This window comes from Mesoplodon mirus, assembly GCF_964341445.2.
Source record: "Mesoplodon mirus genome assembly, contig: HAP1_SCAFFOLD_859, whole genome shotgun sequence".
NCBI classification, from domain to species: Eukaryota; Metazoa; Chordata; class Mammalia; order Artiodactyla; family Ziphiidae; genus Mesoplodon; species Mesoplodon mirus.
Window position 1 is genome coordinate 184,100 of NW_028295181.1, and position 25,222 is coordinate 209,321.

General features: G+C 51.8%; 2 protein-coding genes across 3 annotated transcripts; both read right to left on the minus strand.

The window, feature by feature from the left end:
* Positions 1–3,569: 3,569 nt before the first annotated feature.
* On the minus strand, positions 3,570–17,114 carry LOC309797675 (adiponectin receptor protein 1). The gene is made up of 8 exons (XM_082646124.1): positions 17,002–17,114; positions 10,901–11,135; positions 9,117–9,233; positions 7,919–8,090; positions 7,291–7,477; positions 6,102–6,289; positions 4,763–4,956; positions 3,570–4,416 (listed from the first exon to the last, which is right to left on the minus strand). Exons 2-8 carry the CDS (start codon positions 11,039–11,041, stop codon positions 4,288–4,290), a joined length of 1,128 nt encoding a protein of 375 aa, XP_082502250.1. The 5' UTR covers positions 11,042–11,135; positions 17,002–17,114; the 3' UTR covers positions 3,570–4,287.
* Positions 17,115–19,762: 2,648 nt separating this feature from the next.
* On the minus strand, positions 19,763–24,934 carry LOC309797673 (NADH-cytochrome b5 reductase 1). 2 transcript variants are annotated; one of them, XM_082646122.1, is made up of 9 exons: positions 24,832–24,934; positions 24,375–24,524; positions 24,188–24,260; positions 23,563–23,669; positions 23,192–23,321; positions 22,438–22,521; positions 21,474–21,559; positions 20,902–21,001; positions 19,763–20,572 (listed from the first exon to the last, which is right to left on the minus strand). In XM_082646122.1, exons 1-9 carry the CDS (start codon positions 24,844–24,846, stop codon positions 20,400–20,402), a joined length of 918 nt encoding a protein of 305 aa, XP_082502248.1. In that variant the 5' UTR covers positions 24,847–24,934; the 3' UTR covers positions 19,763–20,399. The 2 variants fall into 2 exon arrangements, with proteins under 2 accessions (XP_082502248.1, XP_082502247.1); XM_082646121.1 differs by having other exon boundaries at positions 24,769–24,910.
* Between the last annotated feature and the right edge of the window lie 288 nt (positions 24,935–25,222).

Here is a 25,222-nt window from a genome sequence, read left to right on the forward strand (position 1 = left end):
TTTGGACACCTGACTCAGTACGCTACAGCCCAGACTGATTCTGAGTTTCTTAAGTCCGTTGTTGGAGGGCTGTGTCTGGATGAGGTGAGTCCATCAGCCAGGTTCCACACATTGCCCTGCCTTTTTGTTTGGACTCCAGGGATGACTCTGGGTGTTTACAGCTACTGAAAGGTTTCAGCAAGGGAAAACAGGGATGTGCTGTGGAACTCTAGATCAAGTACGTAGAATATAGGTCAAATCTCTAAACCAGCTAGGCAGAGTGCATTGCATTTTTGTGCCACCAGAGTATGGCAGAAATGAGACTGCACCTCTTAATTACTGAATGTAATCACAGCAGGGCCCCAGCTGCTGCTTTGAAATTCATCGTGAATTTGCACCCAGGCCTACCTCACGCCTCCCAAGGGTTGGTTCCTGCTCCTGACCAGTGATAACACAGATACTAAGGAAGGCACTTTCTGGGGGAGATGGGACTCCTCTGTGAGCCGCTTTTGCATCAAGGACTTCTCCCAAACATAGGGCTGTGCTGAACCTTTCTTAGATTGCAAGACAATAGATGTTCTATAGCTAGAGATTCGTCTCTTCCCTAATTGTTTACTTATTGTTAGGAAGAGGATAGAGTCAGATTCTTAGCTTTTATTCTTGGCCTTTCTTTAATCAAAACTTATCAGTGTTTCTGTCATCACTTTTCTCCTATATTGCCTAGCACACCGCAGGTCCTCAACAAGTATTTAGGAAGTGCATGAACCATAGCATGCAGTTAGAGAAAAAGGTAATATTCACCTGCTGCTAGTCAGCAGTTTTGGTAAAGGTAAGGGATAGTGAAATCAGGATTTTTAAATGATCTGAGGCTTTAGAACCTGGGGTTTAAGTCAGAATGATCTGGATTCAGATACTGCAATCCTGTCATCTTGTGAAAAAGTTTTGGTCTTTTGGGGCCTTAATTTCTTCATCTGTGGAATGGGATACCACCACCTACTTAACAGGGTTAAAAATAAAGACATAAAATAACATGAAAAGTACAAAGAAGATGCTCAAGACATCAAAGAAGATGTCTCGCTCAGACTCTTTCCCTGGTCCTGTCTACTGGAAGATGATGAAGCACATACACGTGGGGTCTCACCAATTGCTGTGGGTCTCATATTTCCTCAAGTACAACATGGATGGAGTTGGAGCAGATGTGTTCCGTTTCCTTCCAGTTCTTTCTATACTAGTGTTTGCAAACTCAGATGCCTCCGGGGACTAGGCAGGTGACCACACTGCTGGGTAGGGCCGAGGATGAACCTGAGAGTGCAGCCCTCTGTAAAGACACAGCCGCTATTGGGCCGAGGTTGATTGTTTCCAAACAGGTCACGTTTGTGAATGTTTGCAGCCCGCAGGTCAGCAGTTTGAGACTTCTGTTATCAACTCCCTAAGTACTTTTTTTGTGTGTGTGTGGTACGCGGGCCTCTCACTGCTGTGGCCTCTCCCGTTGCGGAGCACAGGCTCCGGACGCACAGGCTCAGCAGCCATGGCTCACGGGCCCAGCCGCTCCGCGGCATGCGGGACCCTCCCAGACCGGGGCACGAACCCGTGTCCCCTGCATCGGCAGGCGGACTCCCAACCACTGCGCCACCAGGGAAGCCCCCTAAGTACTTTTTTAAACTTAAAAAATGTTTTGCATTAAACAGATATACTTATTATATATGCAAAAAAAAGTGATCACAGTATAAAGAACACCCAGGCATGCACCTCCAATTTAATAAATATAAGCTTTACTTTAGAAATATCCGGTATGTTACCCTGTCCTTTCCCCTTCAGAGGTAACCATTTTTCTGAATTAACATTTCCTTTTTTAAAGTATTTACCATGTTTATACCCTTAAGCTATCATTAACTTTGCACATTTCTGAACAGTACATCAGTGCAATCACACCAGATATATTACTCCAAGTAGCCCCACTCCCTCCTCCGAATCTTGAGATTCAACCATGTTGTCATCACTGTAACTAGCTCTCACTGCTATAGTGTTTCATCGTAAGAATAAACCAAGATTTATTTTTCCACTCAAAGTTCTGGACGGTTGGCTTGTCTGCAGTATGTTGCTACTAGGCAAAGCTACAATGAATCTGTTAGTACAAGCTAAGTTTCTCAAGGGTAATGTTTTTCAGAAAGTGATTTGTGACCCATTGATGAGTTATGAAACAACTTAGTGGGTCAGAACCAGCATTTTAAAAAAATTTATTTTTGGCTGTGTCGCTGTGCACAGGCTTTCTTTAGTTGTGGCGAGTGGGGGCCACTCTTCATTGTGGTGCACAGGCTTCTCACTGCGGTGGCCTCTCTTGTTGCGGAGCACGGGCTCTAGGTGCCCGGGCTTCAGTAGTTGTGGCTCGCGGGCTCTAGAGCGCAGGCTCAGTAGTTGTGGCACACAGGCTTAGTTGCTCTGCGGCATGTGGGATCTTCCCAGACCAGGGCTCGAACCCGTGTCCCCTGCGTTGGCAGGCGGATTCTCAACCACTGTGCCACCAGGGAAGCCCCAGAACCAGCATTTTTTAAATGAAGTAACCTAGGACAGATATCAGATGCATGTCACATTGTATTGTTTCATGTAATGTTTGAATGTTGTAACATGTATACTCCACCATGTCCAAAGTGGTCCTACGGTTCCTCCAGCAGCATCTGGGCTGCTTCACATCCACACCAACAGTCTTAGGACTTTTAATTTGTGCCAGTCTGGTAGGAGTAAAATGGTTTATCAGTTTGGTTTTAATTTACATTTCCCTGATTACCACCGGAGGGAGAGATTTGTTGGCCTAGTTGGATTATTTTTTAAAAGGATCACTTGTTCTCCTAGTTGTACAGACTTGACCCTTAAAGTGAACCCAACTCTGTAACTCAAGAATCTTGATTCCCATCTGGGGACTTCCCTGGTGGTCCAGTGGGTAAGACTCCGTGCTCTCAATGCAGGGGGCCCGGGTTCGATCCCTAGTCAGGGAACTAGATCCCGCATACATGCCGCAACTAAGAGTCCACATGCTGCAACTAAGAAGTCTGCGTGCTGCAACGAAGATCCCTCGTGCTGCAACTAAGACCTGGCGTAGCCAGAAATTAAAAAAAAAAAAAAAAAAAAAAGATTCCCATCCAATGCCTACACTAGCTCAGAAGTGACTACTGCAGGCCTTTTGCATCCAATGAACAGAACTCGTCAGGCTTAGGACAATTTGCAAAGGCACAAAAAGGCATGGAATAACCTCTTGACGAGACAACCTTAATCAGGGCAGTTTTAAAAGAACTAAAGTCTAGAGTATTCATATCATGTGGTAGGCCTTTGACGCTCACAAGGCAGGTACCTATCTTCTAATTACTGAACACTGCAGCACACCCGCTTCTCCAGGAGATGTCTGTGCGCTAAGTGGAGACACGTAGAGCGGTCTGGAGCAGCAGGTGGTAGGAGTTCAGGTAGGCTCATTTGCTGGCCCGCACATGCCAGCCTGTCAATACCTACGATTCAGATTTGTGCCTCGGCAGAATCTCAAATGATTTTACTGGTCTTAATCCTCTGGACTTATGTGCAAATAGCTGAGACCACACATGTTAAATCTTTGAGTGCCAAGTGTCTTCTGTACTCTTTTATTATCATCATAGTCTTTGCATCAAGATACATAGCGATGATAGCAGGTTTCTTTTTAAAGCTTAGTATTAAATATTAAATATCTTTCCCCACTTTAATTTTACATTACTCTGCCAAGAAAACATTAAAACTCAAGTTATTTGAAGCCTGGACACACTTCCATGATTAGCCGGCTGTGTAAAAGTTGGTGGCTTTGCTCTTCCTGCTGTGTGAGCAAGTCCAGGCCCTAGAAAGATGGACGAGGTTATAACTGTTTTTCAAAAGTGTGCTACAAAAACGGATGGCCTGTTATAAGCCAGGTTACAAAGTCAAGATGGGGGTGAGGGAGGGACAGTTTCTTCCAGAAACAGAATTTCTGAAAAGTCCCAGTCCATTTTTCCCCAGAATGGTGGGAGGAGGGGTAAAATCTCAACATGAGCTTCAAAGCCCCGTCTCTGTGAGGGGACAGTAGTTGCCTTACCGAGGGGGGCGCGGCCACGTCTGCCCATCCCCACTGCTCTCAGCGAGGGAACGGAGAGTTTATTGCCCGGTGAGTGTGAAGTGGGCTGAAGCTCGGTTGGTTCTGAATTCTCTAAGAGGTTTCTTCTAGAAACAAGACAACTCAGACTCTTCCTCTCACTTCAGCAAAGAAGTTATTTTAAAAGCACTTGGGAAGTTCCTGCTGTGCCCTTGCGGGGCGGCTCAGAGGAGGGAGTCGTCAGTACAGCCCCCTTCCAGGCCGTATCGGAACTCCTGAAGGTTGGAGACCCCGTAGAAGTGGACGAAGGCGGCTGCCACCACCAGGACGTGGAAGATCTGATGAGACTGGAACTGCAGGGACACAAGAGAGGGGCCTCAGGGGGACGGCATGGAAGGCTGGAGGAAGTAGAGAAGGCACTCGCCTCTCCTCGTTCCTCCCTAAAATTTTTTACACCATAAAAGTGATAGATTTCTTGGAGAAAAAAAATTGTTAAGCCCTGTCAGGGATACGCCACAATGTTACTACTGGTCACTGCCCTCCCCGCCATTCTCCCACCTACATGCACGGACATGCACGTAGGAACTCGAGTGCACCCCCAGACACTACCTGACCCATGTCTCTCACTGCCTCGGACTCCGAGCTCTACCTGTGGGCCGGTCTCACCACCACAGGCCCCGCTGAAGTGTCGTTTCTTACCCATATGTCGAATTTTCCAGGGAAGAAGCGCTCAGGAATCCGCGCGGCGTAAAGGCCGGCTCCGGTGATGTACATCACGGCCATGAGGAAGAACCAGCCCATCTGGCCCACCGTGGTGGCCTTGACAAAGCCCTCCGCGATGGTAAAGTGCATGGTGGGCACGACGCCGCTCAAGCCAAGCCCCAGGAACACCCCTTAACAAAGCGGACGCAGAGCGTCAGGCATGGAAACAGTACCGCTTGGAAGGCCCTGCTATCTCACGCTGATGAGCTACCTTCTGGTGAACAGTACATGTTTATTGGAAATTTAGCGCAAGATGGAGAACACTCAGCAAACATTTCTTTAGCATTCAGAATGGGAAGAAGGCTGTGTAGATGCTCATATAGCTACTCCCTCCTAAGGAGCGCCAAGAACAAACGTCTCACATTCTTCACTATCCGTGAAGCAGCCTAGGCGACCGTGTAGGTCAGAACTTCCTGATGGCTGCCTTGGGTACAGCACCGACATGGTGAGGCCTCAGGTGCTTTGCCAGCCAGGGAGGAGCAAGACAGGTTTCCCATTAAGATCAGGACCCTGACCTCCTGAGGAGACAGACAGACCCAGACTGGAAGTCGTCAGTGGCCACTGGACACAAAGTAAGTAAACGGACGGACAGAACGGGTGCCGGCTCAACACCACCGCCCTACACGCAACCGCAGGGCAGGGACCGCCTCTCCGTTTCTGCAGACGGCCTTGGTAAAGCATCAGTCTGGCACGTGGTCGGCACTTGATGAATACTTAATTAGTTTAAATGAAGGTTAAAACACAGCAGATGTTCAGTCTAAAGGGACCGAAGACTAGCGCTAATCGACGTGTTGCTGCGAGTAATAAAGCTTGAGTCTGGATGGGACAAGAGGAAGATGTTTACGCTCACAGCTATCGTGTTACTTGCTAACAGTGTTTATGCCCAGGGTATTTTATTTACCAAGCCAAGCCTTCCATTCCCTTAGTAAAATAACTTGGGGTGGTTTAATTTCAGCCCCTTGGTTTGAGCTCAGGACTGAGCTCAGTGACCCTCAGGTCACTAAAATGACTGCTTTGTACATTATTTAACTTCCTCAAACCAAACGTAAGAGCAGTCATGTCTACACCTGTAGCTCATTGACCAGGCTGGTAATTATCCGTCCTATTAACATTTTACTGAAATAGTATGAAACCTGGGGGAGAACCGAGCTTTGAAGATGCACGCTGTTTTGAAAGTTCTAAACACCGATCAGGGTCTGAGTGGGGGCCCAGGGTTGACCCCCTTGGGCTCAAGGTCCAAATACCTATGAGGTTTACGCTCTGTCTTCCGACCCACCTGCTCTTGTCTGCCGGTGCTTAGGAGTGGCAAACCGGTCCCACTGGGCCACAATGATGGCAGAGATGCCCAGGACACAGACGCTGGAGAGGTAGATGAGCCGTGGCTGCGGGGAGCAGTAGAAGGAGTAATAGAGCCAGGGCACGAAGCTCCCCATGATGAGCAGGGCGATCCCTGAGTAGTCCAGCCTGAAAAGAGCCACAGGATGAGCGGAGCAGGGGGACAAGTGAAGAGCTCCTAGGGCTTGGTTAGCCAGTTCTCTCTGTTCTCCAGCGGCTCTCAGAGGTGACCGCCCCCAGCCCCTCACTTCCCACTCGATCTGTCCTATATCCTGAATCAAAATCCCATGAGGTCGAGCACTTCTATTTTGCAGTGGAAAAGTCTGAACTGTATCCCTTTCCCCTGGTCGTGAACAGCTACATCCCCCTCACGGACACTTAAATTCAGGAATTCCATCACAGTCCAGCCAGTCTCCAGCTTCCACGCAGGAAGGGCTCTGAGTATTCCCCAGTTCTGATAGGTTGAGTTCTAAAAACAAAACCCTTCAATTGGGAGTATTATTAAGGTGTACTGTTCTGTTTTAGTCGACTTCTTAAAGATAAAAACGTATTCTTGTTACTGGTGTTACTGAGAAAAACAAAATAACTCACCATCACCTCCAAAACCACCACCACCACCACCAAAAAAAACGAGCAAACAAACAGAACTCCAGGCTCAGAACTGGGGAATAAGGAGAGCCTTAGAGGATGGACATCTGGGGCTTCCAGCAATATGTGGGCAGCAAAGATAAGCTTTACTGGACTGGTGGGTCAGAGCTCTAGCAGGACGGAGCACAGAAACTTTGCCACGTCCTGAACGGCTTGGGCCACCAGGAAGCTAGGACAGGACTGGGTACTCGGTCCGAGAGCAGCCCACTGGGACCCCAAATTTCACAAAGGGCAGCACTGCACAGGGAGAAAATATACCCACAACTGGGCTCCATCTGTTGAGGAGGCTGCAGTGAAACTTTTCGTGAAGGATTTAAGAGAAAAGCTTCCTGACCCTCTTATACCCACAGAACAGAAAGCCCTTCCTCTGGCACATCAGGGAATCTTCCGGAGTTGCTGGAGTTCCCGGGACCCCGCCGGCACCTGGATCGCAAGGTGCGAACAGTGCACGGGCGTCCCCTACCGACGCTCTTCTCACTCACTTGGAAAAGGTCCGAGAGACCTTCTCTGAGTGACAGTAGACGGTGTGAAAGAGCCAGGAGAAGCTTAGGCAGAGCACCGCGCCCAGGAAGAACATCCCGAACACCACCTTCTCCTGGAGGGGCGCCATGAAGTACATGTTTGGTCTGAGCATGGTCAGGATTCCCAGAAAGAGAAACAGCACAAAACCTACAGGACGGAGAGGAAAAGGGGAAAAGGGGAACGTGCGATGATTGAAACCAGCACTAAAGCCACAGGTTGAGCTGTGGGCACCGCGGTCGACAGCTTCCGGAGAAAACGGCACCCGTCGCACAAACCCAGACAGGAAGAGCATCCTCGGAAATGCTGGCGTTTTGTTCCTACCGCGGGGACCATGAAGTGGGGGGAGCTGCCTGCACCGGGGACGGTGCTGACCACAGAGGACGTCGTCTCCTCCCGCTTCTAGGCCTCCCACCCCCGCCGTACAGACCAGCGATGAAGGGCCCAGCAAGCTCACTGGTAGTCGAAAGGCACGACGCCAGCTGTCAAACGGTCACAACAGTGTTGTTTTTCTTTCCCATGGACAAAGGCTGTACAAGTACTGGGCATTTAAGGAGACAAAAAGTCTGACTTTCCACCCAGACCACTCACCAAGCAGGTGGGTCCAGATGTTGCCGGTCTCCGTGTGGATGCGGAAGATGCTCCTGAAGCAGGCCCGGAAGGAGGGCATGGGCGGCCTGTGGCCGTGCAGCAGGTAGTCGTTGTCCTTCAGCCAGTCGGGGAGCACGTCGTAGGGGATGACCCTCCAGCGCCCCTCCCACACCTGGAACCACACACTCTCTAAGCGGGGCCCGGAGGACACAAGCCTCCCCAATGATAAGGGGTGAAGGAGAGTGTCAGCCCGGCTCCAGAGGGGTCCGGGGAACGGCGGGGCCAGCCTGGGGCCAGAGAAGCCAAGACACAGCACGAGCGAGGCTGCCCCAGGACCAACGGCTCGTGAATGGCTTTGTTCTTGTGTCATGAGAGTTCACCTGGATATGCTTAGGTAAGTAGATAAGTGTTTCTCAGTCTTTAAAGAGAATATGGCAGGACCTCCTTTCAGCTACTTGAGTTTTAAAATTCAGTAGATGGAGTGAATGAAAACAAGGAAATAGAAATTATATATATGGTTTTAAAAATATACATTTACCCCTCCGCCCCTCTGCCCCCGGAGACTCTGGTGGCCGCCTGTCCATCCTTTCCCCCCTTTAGGTACTAAGTTCTCACTGGGTTGAGCCTATGACTTTTCAGAGCGGGGCTTCTTAACCTGGGACGTATGGACAATGGACAGTGTTGGAAATCTGGATGGAAAAAGAATTTTTATTTTCAATCACTTCTAACTAAATGTAACATTTCCCTCAGTTGTAAGTATGAGCAAGTCTAGTATTAGAATTTGTGACTCTGTCACCAATAGAAATCACAGATATTTTCATACACGAGTTTCGCAGAAATCAAAATATTGTTTCTACTCGTTAGCATTTAGAAATTATAAATTCTACTAAAATGCATCATAGCTTGTCGTGCACAGTTACCGTATTAATAAAGGTGCCATGCTACTATAGCACATTCTAATATCCTGATGACTGCCAAAGGGACTGACAGCAAAAACAGTTAAGAACTCCTGCTTTAGAATAGAGTTTGAGCAACGCCAACACAGGAGGCAGTAAAAATTTAGCCAGATTCCCCTTGATTTACTTCACCGTAAAGAAAAGCAAGCCCACGCACAGGAGCAAAAGCTCTTCCCCCCAGTGCATGCCTGCCAGGTGGGGGGAGCCCAGGTGAGCCTGCCCTCCCCCACCCAGGACAGGACCTTATACACAAACTCCTCCATCTTCTCCATGGCATGGTGGGCTTGCAGGGGCAGTGTCAGCACCCGCACCTCCTCCTCCTCTTCCTGAGGCACTGGGCATGCCCGCTCTTCTTCGGCCTGCAGGAACGAAACACACCCCCCCCCCAGGAGTCCCCTAGTCCAGAGCAAGCGATCCAGAGAAACCCCAACTCACTGCCCTCTGCCCAGCCGCTCTCCCACACACCAGCCTTGTGGCCTTTTCTCCTACAGCATGACAGTGCACAAGCTTAGCACTCTATAAATGCTGCAGCGAAAGCCCAACGCAGCACATGGGGGACAGACGGATGGAGACTGGCACCCGAGGCACACGGGACTAGCGCACCAGGCCTACATGCTCTGTAAGTCCCAAGAGCCCACTCTTATCGCTAAGACAGCGGTTCTGAACTTGCCCCAATTTCCCAAATATTTCTCTCTTCCAGATCACTGAATGCTCAAAAGAATGAAAAAGACGGAGTTTCAGAGATTCCCCTAACAATTTAAATCTGTGCAGTTCTCTGTTCACTGGCTCTGGGGATGCCACGGCGACTGAAACTCTGCATCCACAGCAGCTCCCAGGAGAAGCAGGGCCTCAGAACTGGTTCCGCGGAAGAAGCTGCAGGCCCTCCTGTGCTGCAGGGAGGCCTGAAACACAGTGTGCAGCTCGACAGCCCTCGCCCCCCAAGGAGGGGCTCCGGGCCGTGGACGCGGACAGCAGCTCCTCCTCCCGGCTGCTCTTTCCCCCGTGATGCTTCCTCTTAGATTTCGCAACACAGACTGATGCAGACCCCTCTGCCCCTCCGTAACGGAGTCCTTGGTTTCACTCAGGGTGGCAATGCTACTGCAATTTTGCTCAGGCACAATGAAAAGACCACACCGATGTGCATGAAGTGCTGCCAGGTGCTTTCAGGAAGGGTGGGCCCTGCTCCCCGAGCCCCGCCCCTCGGTGACACAGTAAGAATGAGATGGAAGAGCAGGACAGGTGCCTGCCCGGAGTGCAGCGTCCACACCAGCCTGCAGCGGCTACTTCCAGAACTCTTCTATGAGAGAGCCTTCTACCTTGTCAAAGCTACACGTTTGTTTTTTTTTAACATCTTTATTGGAGTATAACTACTTTACACTGTTGTGTTAGTTTCTGCTGTATAACAAAGTGAATCAGCTGTACGTAAACAAATATCCCCATATCTCCTCCCTCTTGCCTCTCCCTCCCCCCCTCCCTATCCCACCCCTCTAGGTGCTCACAAAGCACCGAGCTGATCTCCCTGTGCTATGCGGCTGCTTCCCACGAGCTATCTGTTTTACATTTGGTGGTGTATATATGTCCATGCCGCTCCCTCACTTCTTCGCAGCTTACCCTTCCCCCTCCCCGTGTCCTCAAGTCCATTCTCTGCGTCTGCATCTTTATTCCTTTCCTGCCCCTAGGTTCTTCAGAACCATTTTTTTTAGGTTCCACATATATGTGTTAGCATACGGTATTTGTTTTTCTCTTTCTGGCTTACTTCACTCGCTACAGGGGTTTTTGTTTGTTCATTATACGAAGCCCAGCCTAATCTTGCCTGACTGCTTCCTTGCTTCAACCACAGACAGGCACTGGCCACTTGTAGAATTTCAGGTCTTGTGCTAATCACTGGGGTATAAGCAACCGCTTACAGTGGGAAAAACAGATAAAAAGAGTTACACTACAGCGTGTTGAGCACTGGGATAGAGAGAGTCCCTTGGGGAGGCCAACAGGCCTAAGGGGAGAGGCGGGCCCTGGGGGGACAACTTACTTTGGTTGGGCTGGCGACGCCCCGCTTGCCCTGCTCCTCTAGCAGGGGGCCCAGCTCAGCCAGCTCCACTGTGTCCGCCTCCCTGTTCCCGGCAGGAGCCCCACTGCCCTGGGCCACCACAGGTCCTTTGTGAGAAGACATCTGGCTGGTAGCTCAATGCTCTGCGGCTTCAGCTTGGGGAGAGGGTGGGGTCTCTCGGCCCCAGGGGGCAGAGAGTTCCCTGTGATGGAAGACACTGAAAGCAAACACAAACACCAAACACGAAGGGTGTCGACAATTTATTCCTCTTACATCTCATTTCTACGAGCCATTACACGGGGACTAAGACACAGCCGCTCGACTCACAGCCTCTCCAGTCCTAGAGGCCAGTTAAGTGCTTCTGTTCTCCTCTTAACTATCACCCTTTACTTGGAACCTCACTAATCTTAAAGAAAAGGCCAAAAACCTAGTTGCTTGCCTCCAAAGGATTTGTTTTTTGCACCGAACAGTCACCACAGAAGAACAGCTACCCACCCGCAAGTCCCTCCCACGCGCACGGAGCGGAGTTTAGCCCACCAGCCCCAGAGCTACTCGGCCCTGCAAAGTCCTGGCCCTGAGACTCAGGAGGCCGACACCTGCTGTGACTGCTGCGAGGCCTCTGGCTTAGACATGAGCTAACTGCCGACGGAACTCGGTGGGCCTTACCTACGAATGCTGACACGCGTGCCTTGCGCACAAAAGGAACTCGGCTGTGGGCTAGGTGCCCAGTGGTTAGTTTCTCTGCCAGGTCTGCTACTTCTCTTATAGGATCACAGCCCGGGTTCGACACCTGGACAGCAAGCTTTCCTCACGGCCGCCTCTCACAGCAGCAATAACTTGCCTGGACGCGGGAGGCTGAAGGCAGGAGGCAGCCCAGCCTTGCCCTCTGTCACCAAACAACCGGCTCAGCAAGCTGTCCCAGCAACCATGGCTCATGACCTACGCCCCACTCAAACGAGCTTTTCAGAGACCTGAGACAGGCACACAGATCCTGTAAGGAAGGAGTCTTTAATCAGGCCCCAGGGAGACGAAGGCAGTATGGAAAGGAGGGGGAAAGTGCCCCAAGATTTCCAGCCCCGCAACAGAGGCGTTTCCTGCTCGCAGCAGGAGGAGCCAGAATATCCACATTTTCTTGCACTGGGGTCATCTGAGCCCCGAAAAGCACAGGGCAGTGCAAAGAGGGCCAGGCAACACCTGCACACGGGGCGAGCTGCATGACAGGGAGGAAACGGAAGCTCGGGCAACCCACACCTTTCCTATGGGCAGTCGAGCAAGGCACCGTGTCCGTCCCCCATGGCTGTTCACCAGACATCCATCTTTGGCATCTTGTACCAGTTCTTTGTTTACCCAACAGTGATCTCAATTCCTTCTCAGGGATTATCATGCGATACATGCAGTCAGGTGAGGGCAATCCTCAAGTTTCAAAACAGTCATGCTACGCTCAACACGCAAGCACAGCTGAAAGCTACTGGCAGAGCCGCCCATAACTCAGCGCACGCAGACCTGTCTTCGGTGTCAACACACAAGCAGTTCCTCTTCCTCCAAAAGTGCAAGGCTCTGACAAGAGAGACGCCAGCCCACAGTCATAGCCAACAACTGAGCCCAAGGAGAACAGGAAATTGGAGGCCTCTGAAACCTCAAGAGATAGGCAACCCATGTCAGCAGAAACACTGGGAAATCTTTCTCAATAAGCTGACCACAAAACATATTTCCTCAAAGTGAAGTACTACTGAATAAACAGCTTAAATAAGAAATAATTTATACTGGGGCGAAAACATAAATAGCTTTGGGCGCCTTGGAGAAGTCTGAAAAGGGGAATATACTCAGCTATTCCAGAATACTGCTGCCAGTATTTGAGGGGTGGCCACTAGGGCTTAAGACAGATATATAGATACAGATATTCTCGGGTTCTGGGATACAACACGACATAGATCACAAATTTATACATATCCCTGATTTTGGTCAGAACACGTATTTCAAAATGAATGAATGAATGAATGAGGCGGCATTCCAGCAAGAAGCATATGACCTATTAGCTTCTGTTGCTAGCTAAGGGTTTCTGGGCTCGTGCTTGTAGGGCTTCCTCCTGTCCCTCTCCCCAGAGTAAGCCACCACATTCACTGAATACTTAACAAATATGTTTAGTGCCAGCACCCTAAGGCACGTTAAGGTACTGTGCCAAATACAAAGTTGAACAAGTCAAGTCACTGTCTTGGAAGAGCCTGTAATCAATGGCATGAGGTAATGTGTGATATGTACAAAACCAGGGCTACAACTGCGCTGCTCCAGGAGGACAGTGGACGGAGAACCCCTAAACGAGGATGGCCACACACTCCGTTCAGTTACGTCGAGTGCTGTCATGGCACCAGTGAGCAAAGTCCACTGTCCAGCTGGGTCTTCTGAACTGTAGCAACACAGGGACACGAAAGGGAGAGAGAGGGGTCGGAGGTCTGGCAAGAAAGAAAAGCCAATAACGAATGCCAGGACCTGAAAATAGCACTTGACAGCGTGGGCCACACAAACAGCTGGGAATTACCGCAAGCAAGCGTTTCCGTTTCTACTATATACCACCAGCCTCAGCCCCGAAAGTGTGAAGACTGACTCTGGGAACCTCAGGAGAGCCGAATGTACTTCAGCTTTCTGCTAGCTTTCCTATCCTTACCTAGGTTAGAGGAAACACATTTTCCCTCAAACTCGCCACACCCAATACAGCCCTTATAATTGGGCCAGACTCCACTGAGTGCATTTTTGATGGGATTTCTTCAATTCAAGCTGATAAATCTTTACCACTAAGCTTTCCAACTGGATAAACCTATGACATTAGAGAATAAAGCTGTGGAGGCAGGGAGGTGCTTGTGCTCCTATAAATAAGATTATCTGGTGCCAAAATAGGGAAAGGACTGATTCTTAATTGCCAGCATTTGCTGGTGACTTTATTTCCCTCACACTTTTGGAGACATTTATTTTGTGAACCAGTTCCCAACTTTTCCAGGCTATAGCACACTCCTTCCCTGGAGTCAAAGGCACAAAACTTCTTCTAGGAGTTTTTAATCTGGGGTCCCTGGGCCCTCACAGGTTCCATGGGTAAGCTCCATCTTACGCCCACATGACTCACATTGTTCTAAAGCAAGACTAGCCTAGCAGTAAAGACAAAGAACATAGCCATCTTCTCCTCTGTCTGCTCTCTTTCTTAGGGAAGGTGGTTTCATAGCACTGCTGGGGGGGTGAATGAGTCAAGGCAAAGGCTTATGTTTGAAAACTATCAAGCAGTAAGGGAGCCTCAGCTTTCCTATTTGATCACAGTGTCACTGACTTAGAGTCTGCAGTGAAAAATCACAATGTAACTTTGTAGCTCTTCTCCAGATAAATCTATCCCAACAGAAGGGGTCTGTTTTTTTTTTGTTTGTTTGTTTGTTTTTGATCCCAGAGACAGGTAAGCTTTTCAAATGCCATGACAAAAAGAAAAAAAGTAAAGTATACAGGAATATGAAGGCGTTTCGTACCAGTCCTTGTTTTTAATACCTGGCTTTTAAGTAAATTACACATATATGGCCACTATAGTTACACATTATAGTGATAACTTTATACTGTGAAAGCCCCGATGAAACAAAAGCAAACAAAGTGCACGTCTAAAAGCCAATCACTTGGAATCAGTTTGCCTAGAGGGCACTTTCAAGGATCTCTTCAATCCAAGATAGCTAAAACTTTACAAATATTAATCACATCCCCAACATTTCTGAGCAGGAAAAGGGAATCAACTTTGAGTACAGTGAGAGGAACAAAGTCCAGTGTGTGCCATGAGGGATAAATGGACATTAAGGACAACATGTAACAACTTTGTTGAGTATCAGCGCCAGAAAACACCCCACCAGTATTAATAAAGCTTCTGGATTTAAAGATGACTGTTTAGTTCACCAGCATGATCACAAGGAGATGGGACAGGAGACTGTAGCAAGAGCGTTAAAGACTTTCCGTTTGGCTTTTTTTTGTGTGTGTGTGTGTGTGTGGTACGCGGGCCTCTCACTGCTGTGGCCTCTCCCGTTGCGGAGCACAGGCTCCGGACGCGCAGGCTCAGCGGCCATGGCTCACGGGCCCAGCCGCTCCACTGGCACGTGGGATCTTCCCGGACCGGGGCATGAACCCGTGTCCCCTGCATTGGCAGGCGGACTCTCAACCACTGCGCCACCAGGGAAGCCCTCCGTTTGGCTTTATAGTAAAGGAGTCAAGGAAATTTCTTCGGGAAACAGAGAACAAACTTTTGGGCCGAGAACGAAGTGCAAATGTCTTTTATCCATCTGCGAATACCACTGATTATACACAACACGCGTGGCACTGTGGCTACAGAGAAGGCAAAGAGACCAGTTAGTGCCTTCGCATGGCTGCTGGCCTCTTTTAAGAGGAGGCAATAACTTCTGTTTTCTACTAAAACCACTACAAGGCTAAATGCCATGAAGTGCTGGAGGAATTCAGAAGAAAAGCTCAATTTTAGTTGGAATAATCAGGAAAGGTATGGTGGAAGATTTTAAGAAAGGACCTTGATAGGTAAAGATGCGATCAAGGCATTCCAGAAGGGTAGTGCTATGAACCTAGGCAGGCTTGAAAGAACAAAGCCCCCCAGGGCAGTGAATAATCCACCTTCCATAAGGAAGGTCTTGGAAAGGTAAAATGAGGCCAGACTTAAGAAACTGGAGACAGCCTAAAAGCCTACCTACGGTGGTGCACTTTATCCATTAGCAATGGGGAGCCTACTGGGTTAAGGCTGCGCCCTTGTCTGAGTCTCCTGCCTACTTGCAGGCAAGTGTTTGCTTAAAATTTCTGTTTATCCCCTGGGGATCATGTAATTTCTTGGCCACTGAGCATTGAATGCTTTCAGATTCTACTCAGAAATTAGGTATAGTTTTGTGGAGGTCCACCCTAAGACGGTTGCTGACAGGTAACACAGCAGTTTTTAAAGATTGATTCCCCAAGTATCAACCACTATAAGGTAACACAGGAGTTACTCCTGGGATAAAGAAATTTAGTGGCTGCAAGCTGGGAACTATTACCCTGATGCTGCAACCTGTTTGACACCACCCCGCCTAAGTTCCTACTACTGTATGGACACTACAAAACCTAAGGAACAACAGTTGCTCCATCACCGGTGACGCAACCTTTATTAAGAGAGAAAAGCAGGAGACAGATCCCACGATCACTTCATTTCAGAAAAGAACCAGCCATTATAGCGTTCGCTTGATTTAAGTCAGTGGCCTATACAGTGCCTGCTGTGTTTTCTAGCCTTTCTTCTACATACTGGGGGGAAACTATGGTTAATCCAGCTAAGTACTTAGTAGGCCTCCTGTTGCTCCTCTGACACCTGAAACTATGTAAATGAAATTCGCCTTGTCAGTTTCCCTTTCGCCAACGTAGCACCAGAAACCGAGGAGAAAACATAGCTAATTTCTTCAAACTCGAAGGCTTGACCAAAAATCTCAAACATAGGATGGCATCAATGAGAGATTTATGAGGGAATGAAATTTCGTTTTTCCCTAACGTACTTTAGATTCTGCTCACATTGCAGCTTTTGGGACTACCTTAAACAAAGGCAAATCGTCCACCAACGTCCCCTTCTCCCCCATCAAGGTGGGCGCACCGTCACGGTCTAGGAACCTTGGAGCTCCTCAGGCCACCAAAGGCGGGTACTCCCCGCAGAGAGGCGGTTCCGCGACCCAGGCCTGCAGCCCCTCCGCGCTGGCCTCGCGCGGCGTTGGGACCAGGCTCAGCTCCGGCCTGGCGGGCCCGAGTCGGAGCCCAAATCCGGACGTCTCACCCCGACGACGGGGAGGCACGGCAGCCACCACGGCTGTTGGCAGCGGGGGACGCGGCGCGCACGGGAGGGGCCACGAACGTGGACACCCGACGCGGAGTGGCCGGAGGCGCGGTCGGCTTCGGGCGGGGGTCTCGGGGCCCTCGGAGCCCTCGGGACGCCCGGGCAGGCCGGCTCCACGGCTGCTGCCTCAGGCCCACGCCGAGGCTCCCGGGGGGACTCGCGCTCCGGCCGACCCCTGCCCTCCCATCCGCTCGCCGCGGAGGCCCGGGAAACTTACGGCGGGCGGCGGGCTCTGCTCGGGGCCGCGGACCCCGCGCTACATCCCGCGGCGCTGGAGACGGCCTGTGGCCGAGCGGCCCGAATCTTCTGCGCCCTCCCCGCGCCGGAAGGGGCGCGCAACCGCATAGCGTCACCTCCGCGGGAGCGTCACGTCCTCAGGGCGCTCCGCCCCCTTGGCCCCAGCGAGGCCCAATCACAGGCCGGCCCCTCAGCCCTGCCCCGAGCGGGACCCGCCCCTCCATCTGGCCCCGCCCCCTCCAGCCCGACAATCTTTCCTCAGTCCCAATCACAGGCCCGCTCCCTCGGCCCCGCCTCCCCTCGTGGGGCCCCGCCCCTCATCCGGCCCCGCCCCCTTCGCGGCTCGGCGGCGCCTCAAGTCCCAATCGCGGGTCCTCTCCCCTCGGCCCCGCCTCCTGCTCGCGGGCCCCGCCCCCTCACTCTGCTTCAATCGTACCCCCCCCCCCACCGCAAGGCCTCGCGGGGACCACGCCCCCAAGTTGCAAACTAGGGCGCGTGATGCGGAAGGAATTTCAGAGAATTAGACCGAACCCTGCGAAGGAATGCCGAGTTTCCTACCCTGCACCTTGTCCTCTAGGCTGGGCACTTCTTAATCCCTCTTTTTCAACCTCATGGCCCCTCCCTCCCTTCCGTAAATATTTACTGAGCGCCTGTCGTGTGCGAGGCGTGAGGCAGGCAGGCTCCCGGTTACGAAGAGTGCGACGGAGCTGACTGGTCTTCCTCGGGGACTCCCTGCTCCGCCCCGGGCTCCCGCTGCGGCCAGAGGGGACCGCAGGGTGCTGCAGCCCTCGCCTGGGCGACTGACACTTCTCACTTCTCCCAAGGCCGGCACGTGACCAGTCTATTTTAGATGCAGAGAGAAGGTACTTTAGTATGATCCTGTATGGATGCTTCAGGGCAGTGGGATTAATTCTGGTGCTGCTTAAAAGCGTAGCAGGCTCTGGAGTCACGTAGACCCAGGCTTCTGTCCCTGGCCAGGCTCTCACCTTGAGCACGTTACCGAACGCTCCACATCGTTAAGTACCTCGTCTGAAAAACAGGAATAAAATAGTGCTGTTTCACGGGCTGTTTGTCAGCATTGAGATAATTTATGCAGGCTCCTTTAGTTTGATGCTTGGCAAATCGTAAATGCTTCACAAACCTTAGCTATTATGTGCTGCCCGCTGTATAAAACCCTCAGAAACGTGTGCTGTCCACAGTACTGAGTTTGTTTCTCAGCATGGCGTTACCAGGCTCTTACCTGCTCCCAGGCCTCATCTTCCTCCACTTTCCCTCTGGCATTTGGGCCTCAATGAACTTGCCTGGTTCTCCAAATGTGAACTTCTCTCCTGCTCCTCAGGCTTTTGCACATGCTGGTCCTTCTGTTGGATTGTCATGCCCCCGTTCTCTGCCAAAGGATCCAAGCAACTTGCAATTCCCAGTTCTAGGTTTGGCTTTGGATCGAGACAATCCTAGCTTCACGTTCAGGCTCTGCCAGCCACTGGCCAGCTGTATGACCTTCTACATATCCTTAATCTCAGACTCACAGGATTATAATAAGGATTCAATTACACAATGATCATTCAGCACAGCACCTGCTACGAGGCTGTTAACCAAAAAACTTTTTTTCTTCTCTTCCTCCTTCTCAGAATCTTTTCCAAACCCTCCATCTGCACCTTGTGTCTCTTCTATAGTATTAACCACACTGTGTTGTAATTATTTATCACTGTCTTACTCTAGACAATGAGTTGTTTGGGGTCTAAGAACAGTCTTGGTCATGGTTGAATCCTCAGGACCTAGCACAGTGCTTGGCATGTGGCAGGTCCTTAATGTTTGTATACTGAGTGGATAAGGCAGGAACCCGTGCGAGACAAGGAATGAGCTTCTGTGTGGGAAATTCTCTTTGCCGGGCTGCTTCACTGTGTGAGCCCAACAACCCTAGGCAAGATTTTCCTTTTCGGAGGTGAGGTAGCCGAGTGTGTCTCACAGAGCCCAGTACACACACACACCAGCTGATCAAGACATGTCTGATGGAATACCAGTAACACAATTTAGTGATGGTTCTACCCTGGGGAGCGTCCACAAGCCTTTCTTCCAGGGGCCCCAGGGGCAGCAGTATACAGTTCCATGCAGAAAAACAATGCCGACCTTCCTCCTGACCTGATGCATGGTTCTGTTCCACTGTGACTAACAGGAGATCTGAAGAGGTGGCCCTGGTGTGACGCTGGGAGGGAGTGGACTGGGCCAGGCTGTTGGAGCAGGAGAAGGGCGGTCAGGACAGATGTACCTGGGGGCCAACTCTGTCCAGGCACCAACCAGTCCGGCTAGGGCTGGCGGTGTCAGGTTACTTTTGAAAGGACAAGGCTTCTCTTCCAAATAGAAAGACAATACTTTGACTTATTTGCCAGGTACCCTGAAGGATAAATGCAGTGAAGAAAGGGCCAAGGGAAGGAAGGAGGGAAGGAGTGGCCAAACCAAGGACCACTGTGAGGGGTACCTGGGCTCCAAAAGCTTCCCTCTCACTTGTATTCTCCTTCCTCCACCTTAAAAGTTCTCCAGGGAGAAGCTGGGCTTCTGGCTCTGCAGAGACAGCTGCTAAGATGAGTGTGGAGTTTGGTGGCCGCTCACATTTCAGCACAGGGTACAACCGCTCAAAGGTTCTTTGGAAGACCCGGGGGAAATTCTGTGCTGGGAAACCCTTCCTCCCAAGATTCTCAGGCATGAAAAGCCTTGGAAACAAGGACCCCAGACACAACCACCTCTTCGGTAGAACACAAGGGCCTTAGCCCCATTTATTTGCATAAGCCAGAGGTTTCTGTCACAGTAACAGTCTTAGATCGTGGGGAGCCCTTTCCCTCCAGCCTCGGCAGGGGCAGAGGGAGACAGACACAGGAACACGTCTTTCAGATCCCTTTCTCTGAGGCCTGAAGAGACCATCTCCTCCTCTCCTGTTGCCTCTAAAAGATTAGCTTTCTAAGTCTGCACCCCCCACCGCACACACAGTCTGCTATGGGTTAAGCACCAAATATTAAATCAAACCCATCAAACAGGTTGCTCTTTAACCAGAGACACAAAGAAGACTGTGATGCCACGAAGGAACTGGCCGGTCTTGGAACAAATGTACGCGCTCCCTTCTTTCTGACCCGTGGAAGAGTCTGCTCCTTGAGCCTGACCTGGATGTTTCACCACAGGGAGACTGGGGAGCCTTCCAGGGAATGACTCGGCTTTGGCCCTCTTCCACGGCTATAAGGATGCTGTTCCCACAGGGACCATCCAGATTCCAGCTCCGGAGAAAGACAAAAAGGCTGACACTGTCGGGAAGGGCACCTAGGGCTTAGAGCAGTTGAGGGCTGACTGGGGGCAAATGCCGGCAGCGGGACCAGGGAAGTGAGGGGATGCTCAGTAGGTAAATCGCATCTTTTGCGAGTAGCCCAGTTTGTCCAAGTTGGGGTGGCAGGCCAGCTGCACCATCGGGGGTGGCCCACAGAGCAGCAGCAGCACATCCTCCCCTGGGGCGGGCAGGTGCTCCTGGATCATGTCGGCAGACACAAAGCCCTTGCTGTAGGCCCAATCTGCGTGGGGAGAGGAGAGAATGACACTCCAGATCCATGCTGGCAGTGGGGTGCAGCGCGGGGCCGGGGTGGGGGGGTGGTAGTCCAGAAAGGCTCCTGAGAGGGTACAGAGCTGTAGCGGCAGCTGGACGGGTCTACTCAGCCTGCTTCAGCGGCGCGGCCAGCCCTGCACCCACCCGGTAAACAGGAACCGCGGGACAGAGTCCAGGACACCACTGTGTCCGTGAGCTCAGCGTCTGGCAGTGTCGGGCAGGGTCGGTTTCACTGAAACCAGAACCCACAGACGGGCGAGGCCCTGATCTGGGGATGTCCAGAAATGGGGAGGGTACCTTCTGGGGGGTGATCCAGAGTGAACCGGAGCGTAAAGCGGTCGGGGTGTCGGGCCTGCAGCTCCTCTAGGTCCTCCCGTAAGATTATGTCCTTTTCAGTCTGAAAGGAAGAGAAGCAAAGTCTTTAGGAACCTTCTCAGGTTCCTAAGCATAACAACATAGAAAGTTCTCTGCTATAACAACTTTCCAACCAGGAAAGAAAAAGAAAACTGAAGTTCTAGGGAATAAGCAAGGGTTTTAGGCAGTTAGGATGAGGGGAGGGAGAGGGGAACAGCCTTTATTTACACAATATGAAGGAATAAAGACAGAATATTTAACAACGGAGACTCAAGGAGCAAGTTTCTATACTCAGGACTAGACTCCTTAAATGTTTTCCTTTCTTCTCTCCTTGCGGGCCAGGGAGGGAATGTGGCTCAGTGCCCTGTCCTCCTTATTGTGGAAGAGGACCCTCTACCCACAGGGAGGCCTTGGCCAGAGGCTGAGCCAGACACTGGGCTAGTTTTGCCCGCTGGTACCATACCTCTCCCCACACAGTAACTCTGAAGTCCCAGGACTGAGAAAAGCAACGCAACCTGGTTGGCAAAAAGCAGAAAGCACTGGGTTGGATCTTCTGGGTCTTTCAGGATGGCCTGGATCAGCTGCAGCATTGGGGTGATTCCTGCACACAGATGCCCCACGGTGAGATGCGGTGGCCACCCTCCCCGTCCCTGCTCCTTAGCTGCCCAACCCTTTCATCTTAATTCTACTCACTCACCCCTTCACTCTGTTTTCCTTTGTGTCCTAATTCTCTACCCTCCCCCTGTGTCTTCACAGCACCTACATTTCTGCAAGATAGGCCCTTTACCCCAAACTCACTAAAATTCACATCTGGTAGGTGAATTGTGGTCACGTGCTCAAAATTCACATAAATTCATATTGCTGAAATCCTTCTAAGGAACCAATCCAAGACTCTCTGGAAGTCCCTCGGAGGCTAAGGCTCCAGTATCACAGATGACTGCAAGTACCTACTGATTCAGTGCTGAGATGCCTGGAGCCCTGGACATGCAGGTTAAGTGCACGTGCTTTGGAACTGAGCAGAGCTGCACACTAACCCTGCCTCTACCCATGTGGAAACGATTCAACCTCTCTGAACCTCCGTGTTCCCATCCGTAAAATGGGAAGGCTTGTACCTATGTCATAGACATATATAAAGAGTCTAGCACAGTGTCTAACCTAGGGAAATGTCCAATGTTAATTTTCTATCTTCTCGACTGTCCTATTCTTAGCTGCTTCTCTGTTCTCACCTAAAATTTATTAGGTTCATTCCATCTGAGGTCTCGGGAGAGCCCACATGATTTGTTTCTCTCATTCTGTCAGTTGAAATAGATTTTGGAGGGTTTCTACCTGATTATAATTTTGTTTTGCAGCAACTGGGGAGCTCTAGGCATTGCTGGGAATCCCCTGATTAAGTTTGGCCATGATTACCAAACCTCCTGAGGGTCACCTGGAAGCTGCCACGGCAAGTCACAATGGTGGGAGGGAGCAGGGGACAAGCACCTGTGCCGCCGGCAATCATTCCCAGTTTCCTGGCCACTCGCGGTTCTGGTGGAGACTTTTTGTTGGGCTGAATGCTAAACATCCCTGAGAAGTCGAGTGGAGAGATGGGTGAAAGAACAGTCAATTCAGGGAAATAAGAAAACAAATGCAGAATCGAAAATTCGCCCCAGGCCAGTTCTGCAGCTGCTGTGGAATCTGATCCTGGAGCTTGGGTGTTGCGCCAGCCCTAACAACAAGACACTTGAGGGACAGTGGGGCCAGGACTGTCTGTCCCATATTATGAGCTACGAGTCAGCTTAGGAACACACAGTGAGTCATAAGCTGACTCCCACAGAGGGTCACTCCCTGCTCAGGGCGACAGGCATGAGGCCAGGTGGGAATCTATTTTCCCAAGTGGCACAGAGCAGCTCTCAGGCTTGCTAATGCACCCAGCTGTTCCCACTGGAAGGGCTGAACGTAACCTCTGGCTCTCTGCATAGCTCGGCCTGAGGGGCGACTCTCTGAGGGAGAGAAAGAGAGGCCCGCGTTTGCATTAGTCATCTCCAGGGCTGTCACGGTGGGTGAATTCATGTGGATGGAGAACTGATCCCTGTGTCAAGAGGGGCTGAGGAACACGCCTTTCTATAATGTCACGGCTGTGTTTACAGGAGGGGCAGCTGGCTCTCACCCACATGCACACACACACATGGACACACAGAACCACACTGTGTGGAGAGGACGCCGGGCACCGGAGACGTGGGAGCCAGGCCATTACCTTTCCCAGCGTAAGTGAGCAACCCACTTGGCCCCCGAAACTCCACCACGTCCCCAGTCTTCAGGCTATCCAGGTACTGAGACATCTTTCCCCCCTCAGGAAATTTGGGGTGCACACCCTTCAGGTAGACCTGATAAGACAGAATGGAAAGTACTTTGTTTGGAATGTCCCTGGTTTCTGGGCCCCCTGTTGACTGAGCCTGCCTGAAGCAGGGCAGGGATGACACGCACGCTCTCTCTTCCCATTCCACACGCTTTCCTCATGTCCACAAAGGACACGCATCTCCTCCTATCAAACACATCTTGGAAGTTTCTACAGATCCCAGAGGGAGGGGGATAAGGGGCTCCTGGGGCTCCTTCCGACTTTCTTACCTTGATGACAAGGTCCACATAGCCTCGGTCCTCATCGCTGGTGACGGGAGTGTACGGCCTGATGACCAGGCTGCCATCGATCCGGGCAGACAGGTAGACATGTTTGCCTGGGGGCCACGTGAAGAGCGACATAAGGGCTACTGTGGAGGTGCTGCATTCCTGTTACCTTTCAAAATAATCTGGGAGGTTTGAGAGGACAGAAGCATCTTGCTCCGTGCTGGGGTCCCAGTGAGCTACCAGGCAGGGAGGATTCACCCCTTTGAGCCCCCAGCTGGGTCCCTCATAAACTACCCTCTGCTGAGATTCTTATCAATGACTGCCAGGACCTTAGTAGTGAGTTGAGGGTCTGGGCAATGGGGAAAAGATTAGTGCTTGCTCAGCGGGGATATAAGCAAATCCTGCAGGAAGGAGGGAGGACTGCTGAGTGTCGAAGATGTCTGGGGGCACAGAAGCCACACCCTAGAGTGGCCCAGGGCACCTCACAGCCTGGAGGATACGCAGCCTGGTGGGGAAAGGGTGATGGAGTGGGGAGGCACTAGGCTGAAGCAGCGCGTTTCAGGAGACCCCAGAAGGGGGATCACCCTATTAGAATACCAGGGAAAGGAGCCCACGCCGCAGTTCTTACCCACAGGCAGCCCCAGAACGTGGTGGGCGGTGGGCAGGGCAAAGCGGAACCTCTTGGTGTTGTGGTTCACGGTCTGGAGGATGGATGACAAGCGTCTCAACAGGCAGGTCTGGTGTCGCCAACTCCCCGGGGCATCCCTACCACAGCCGAGCGGAACTCCGGTCCCCTTCGCTACTCCACAACTCACTGTCTTGTCTAGCAGTCGCAGCAGGTACTTCTCATTGGGGTCCAGGAGCGTGATCCGCGGCCGGCGGGACCTCCGCACCAGGTAGGAGCCCAGAGCCAGGCCGAGCAGAGTCAGCAGCCCCACCCCCAGGGAGGCCAGCAGGACTGGGCTCTGCGGGCAGAGGGGGCAGCGTGACCGTCGCGCCGGGGATAGAGCCCAGGGCGTGGGCGGTGACGGGCCCCTACGACTTGCCCCCCGGGTGGCGACCCCGAACTCCGGCGCAGGAGCAAGCCGAACTCAGGGGGCAGCCTGGGTGGGGTCCCCAGCCCTAGCGTGCGGTACCGGGACCCCGGCATCCAGGGCGGGTGTAAAGCCCTGCGGGGCGGGGTCGTCGGTGAGAGCCCCTGGTCCGGACCTGAGTGCGGGGAACCAGAAGGGGCGGAGTCCCCTGGTGCGGGATACGGAGCGAGGGTCTCACCGGCTGCAACCCCATCTTCAAGAGCCGCGTCCTCCACCTCGCAGCCAGCGCCCAGATCCCACAATGCGCCGCGGGGCGGGCAGGAGGCGGGGCCAGGAGGGGCGGGGCTGACTGGGCGGGGCCCGGTAGGGGCGGAGTCACTCCGCGCCCCACCTCTTTCCTCCGGACTCGGCTCCCAGGTACTCGTACAAGGAGGGGCTGCAGCTCCAGACCCTCCTCCCCAGCCTTCTGTCCCTGCTACGTAGACCGCTTAGCGTCGAACAGGGAGGGAGTCCTGTCAAACGTAGAACCACACCAAGCTGAAACTGGAAATCTCCAAGTCTGCAAATTGCTTAGCAGGGAGGAATCTGGCGTTCGGAGAGAGACAGGCTCAAAGTAGAGCAGGAGGGCC